The 4,399-nt window shown below is 44.3% G+C and overlaps 1 protein-coding gene across 2 annotated transcripts; it reads right to left on the bottom strand.

Annotated features, from left to right (window-relative positions):
• Positions 1-727: 727 nt before the first annotated feature.
• On the bottom strand, positions 728-4,346 carry nrbf2b (nuclear receptor binding factor 2b). Of its 2 annotated transcripts, none has more exons than XM_084040500.1 (4): positions 4,176-4,346; positions 2,489-2,561; positions 2,065-2,105; positions 728-1,822 (listed from the first exon to the last, which is right to left on the bottom strand). In XM_084040500.1, exons 1-4 carry the CDS (start codon positions 4,203-4,205, stop codon positions 1,109-1,111), a joined length of 858 nt encoding a protein of 285 aa, XP_083896626.1. In that variant the 5' UTR covers positions 4,206-4,346; the 3' UTR covers positions 728-1,108. The 2 variants fall into 2 exon arrangements, with proteins under 2 accessions (XP_083896626.1, XP_083896625.1); XM_084040499.1 differs by having other exon boundaries at positions 2,489-2,573; positions 4,176-4,343.
• Between the last annotated feature and the right edge of the window lie 53 nt (positions 4,347-4,399).

Here is a 4,399-nt window from a genome sequence, read left to right as displayed (position 1 = left end):
GACGGGGTCGTTGCATGTCTGCAGCTGTCGGTTCGGACTTTGCAGCCTAGATATTGTGTCTATTAATAATCTTCTTTATTTCACAATGTCTTCATTATTTATGATTGATGACTTCAACCTGTGGTTTTCATATCAATGAAAAAAATACATTATGAAATAACTATATGAATAAATTGTGTAAAAAATGTAATAGAGATTATTAAAACCCATTATTCAATTCATTAATATGAATTTTTTATGGCATACTCTATTATTACTCTGTCATCTGTCATTATTTATGGGTTTTTAGGGACATTTCAAGGCGTGTGAGGCGGCATAAGATGTTGCATTTAATTGGAAACCAAGTGAATCCATCAGTGACCCCTCACACACAGGTGATTTACCCCCCTTCAAGATAAAACTGCACATTTCTGAGTGGCCTTTTATTGTGAGCAGCCTAAGGCACACCTGTGCAGTAACCCTGCTGTCTAATCAGCATCCTGATATGCCACACCTGTCCGGTGGATGGATTAGACGTGCTCTCGAACACATTTAAACACGATTGTGAACCACATTTGAGAAAAAAAAGGCCTTTTGTAAACGTAGAAAAAGTCTGAGATCTTTGATTTCAGCTCATTTGCTCAACACATTATTTCCAGCAGCTTTTAAAGGGACGTTGGCTACTGTGATAGATAAAAAAAAAGCAGCTGTAATTTAGCATCGGAACACTAAAAATGATTCTGCCTAAGTTGTTCAAAGTTATTTAATGGCCATTTACAGACACTATGTAAAATACACTCTGTTTAATTAAAAAAACAAACTCAACATCCATCACAATCTCACCGATGTTCCAACATTGTGGGAGAAATATTCCTTTTATCTTAAGATTGCATTGTATTAGAGGAATAGGTGTCATCTCTTCATCTGCAGATTAGCTTTGTTACATCATTCTTATTAGTGCAGAGAGTTTGTGGGGCTCGTGGCGTTTCCATCGCAGCTCTGTCCGCCGTCGACGAGCCCGATGTCTGATGAGACGGAGCCGGATGAGTTTCACATGTCAAAACAGTTTGGCATCCAAACTCAAAAAAGCCATATTGGTTGAACCCTGTGTGTCTGTGAGAGTCTCGGATCACAGTTTGTCCCGGTCCAGCAGCTCCTGTAGTTCATTCTGGATGTCCTCCGGCAGCTCCAGAGGATGCAGGGAGTCCAGACACAGATCTTCCTGAGCCGGCATCTCCAGCGGCGGCAGTTGAGGGATTGCGATCTCCTTCCCCTTCCCCGTGCTTTTCCTCTCCTGCCCGCCGACGGCCCTCATGGCGCCGCCCGCCTGCGGGAGCACCCAGAGCTCCGAACGCTCCACGAAGTCCGGAGCGTCGGCCGCCTCCGAGCGCAGCCGGGTGTTCTCCGACAGCAGCCGCTGGTTCTCGTCCGCCAGCCGCTGGTTCTCGTCCATCAGGTGGTCGACCAGGCGCCGCAGGTCGTCGATGGTGGTCTGTTGTTCTTCCAGGCGGGTCTTGTCGTCTTTGGTGGTCTTAGATCCGGGGCACGGCGGGGTCGCGGGCTGGCAGCCTCCAGTCTGCCGAGTCTGGAGCTGGTAGAGCAAGGTGTCGTACTCTCTCTCCCTGACTCGTCCACCTTGTGCAGCCGAGAGGCTCGGGGAGCTTTGGGGCCGGATCTGGACCGGGGACTGGGTTTGGATCAGGAGGGCCGGGCTGCTGGACGGATGCACCCCACCGGGACGGGCCTTCGTCGCCTCACGCCGAGCCTCTCTCTTCCAGCGCTCCTGGATCAGCCGCTGCTGTTTGATATGACTGTCCCTCTGCAGCTCCATGGACAGACGGGCCTACAGACACAGGGAACATTAACAGGAACACAGAGATGTCCCACTGATACAACACATAACATATACAAGATATGTTGTCAACGCTGACCTACTACCAAACAGACGGCTAGACCAGACCGGTACAGCTGACAGCTTAGAACAGGATGTTTTACTGGTCTGCCAATTATTAGTTCATGTGTAAATCTACATTTTAGTAATAAAAATTATATAAAACACATTTCTTTTAAACTGGAAAGTCTCACCTGCTCACACTCTGTTGTCTTCATGGCATCCGTCAACAGATCTGGAAAACACAGAGACAGTTGAGAAACATCCAAACTTCCATTATCAATTAAATTAGAGGCTAAAACACTTTCCTTTCTCACAATGAACTTTACATTCTAGGAGACATGCAACACAATCTTCAGCTGCAGCCAGAGTACACATCGTTTGTTGTGTTCTTTACTCGCAGCATCAGAAGCAATGATTTATAAGTGATGTTGATGTTTAACGACCACATCAGATAATGTAGCGTAGAAACTGTGGCGCCTTGTTTACGTCGTTTGCTTGCAGGTCAAACGCAGGTTTAGCTCGACCGAGGTCAAGTGGACTTTAACCCCCACGAGTCACTGATTCACTTCACAACAAACTCGTGTGTCAGAGATATGAAACGGTGTTTAATCTTACCTGCTGCCTTCCCGTGGCAGGAGATGGCCTCTTCATACTTTCCAGCCACGAGCAGACGGTCCGCCTTCCTACACTGTTGATGAGCCTCAAGAGAGGCAGACACAAGAGAGACGTTTCAAACAGAGTTATTGTTTAAAAGGGAAGAGGGTTTGTCATAGATCTTCAATATCACACATCAGGGGAATCTGCTGTTGTTCATGGGGGTAGACAGATACAACCGGAAATATATGTTAAAAATGATAAAGATAGATCCCGTCCCTGGACTTAAGCACCAGTCTTTCCACCCCTCCATTATCTACATGCATTATCCTTTAGCAGGGCCGAGTGGGGTTTGGAGCCTTTACCAGTTATTGCATGCATTTCATTTGAAAGATGGAGGTATATTTATACAGATCACTCTCCTGTTCTAGGAGGTGTAAAGGGGTGGGAGGCCCTCCAATATTGTGCAATTCCCCCTCTATTAATCACATCGGCTTGTTTTCCAAACTTGCCTGAAACTTAACGCCATCGCGACCCAGACAAAAGTTAACACGTCAACACTCAACAGATGTTTCAAAACATCACACCACATATGAACCACAAAGTTCATATAAAATAATAATAATATAATAACATTATTGATTCAAATACATCCAGCAACCATGCAAAATACTTCTGGACAAAAAGATGTGTTTGGGGAGGGATGTCTTGGAATCTGTGTGATTATGAAAAGCCACGTCTCCTTATTTTGTAATATTTTACAAATCTGCCAAGAGGATTTTTTTTAATCATTTCTGGCTACCGTCATTTAAATCTGTTTTATCGTGCAGTGGACATGAATCTATTCGTTTTCATCCAGATTGTTAGGAGTCTGCCGATCCAGGAAATACCTGAAATGTGATTTATTTCTTTTCAGACAAAAGCAGAGGCTCAGTTCTGTGACTTGAATGCTTCTCCACACATTTGGAGAGTCTTATGAGAAGGAGCACTGATGCTGGTGAACTAATGATACACTTTATTACATACTCCTTTCATTAGTTTGTTACTGATGCACCTAAAAACACCCTGGTGTCCTTCTTCATTATAGAATTACTTTAATAATAATTATTATTATTTTGACACAGTGGGTCAGCAAAAAACAAAAACAAAAATAAGCAAAAAACAAGACATATACAGTGCAAAGTATACAATAAATGTCATATTGTTTATTATAATGCTGACTACGATGCTAAATGAAAACAGGTGACGTTGCCTTCAGGGGAATGCCACGTCGTTGCCCTTAATCAATCACATTATTATAATATACAGATAAAATAATGATGATGTAGCATGTTATTTCATAATTCTCCCTGTCTGTGTGGTATATTTTGACGTTATACTTTTCAAAATACTGAAACCGGCAATCAGCAAGTTGTAATCCATTTGTTAGCATTAGCATTCCTAGCTCCCTAAATTGCCCTAAATGTCCAATGTGACAGTCGTTAATGTACAGTAACCGCCGCGGTTCAACGTCGAGGAAACCATCAAGTATCGTGTGTAGCATACACAAGCTACCAGACAACAGGAAGGAGGCGGCTAGCCGCTAACTTGCCCGTGGCTAAGCTAGTTAGCTTAGCTTAGGTTAGCTAGCTGATGTGGCTTGAAACCTCCTTTAGCAACAGTAACGTTAGCCCGATATTGCAACATCCGAGACGGACCGGAGACTTACGAGATTCAGTGGGCTGTCCATGACCTCCATGGGATCGATGGGATCGATACTTCGATGGGCTACGCTACATGAAAGGCGCCTCCGTCCCGCCGCGGACTGTCACTCTCCGTACGACGAAGGAAAAGTCTCCCGAAAAACATGAATTAGAAAAGAAGAGTAAGCAGCTACAGTCAAGGAAACACCGTACACACAGCACAAAGCTGCGTCAACACGTCGTGACGTCA

Source organism: Eutrigla gurnardus, assembly GCF_963514095.1.
Source record: "Eutrigla gurnardus genome assembly, chromosome: 22".
Lineage (NCBI taxonomy): Eukaryota > Metazoa > Chordata > Actinopteri > Perciformes > Triglidae > Eutrigla > Eutrigla gurnardus.
The sequence above is the reverse complement of the archived record's forward strand: the minus strand, read 5'-3'. Positions and strand labels throughout refer to the sequence as shown.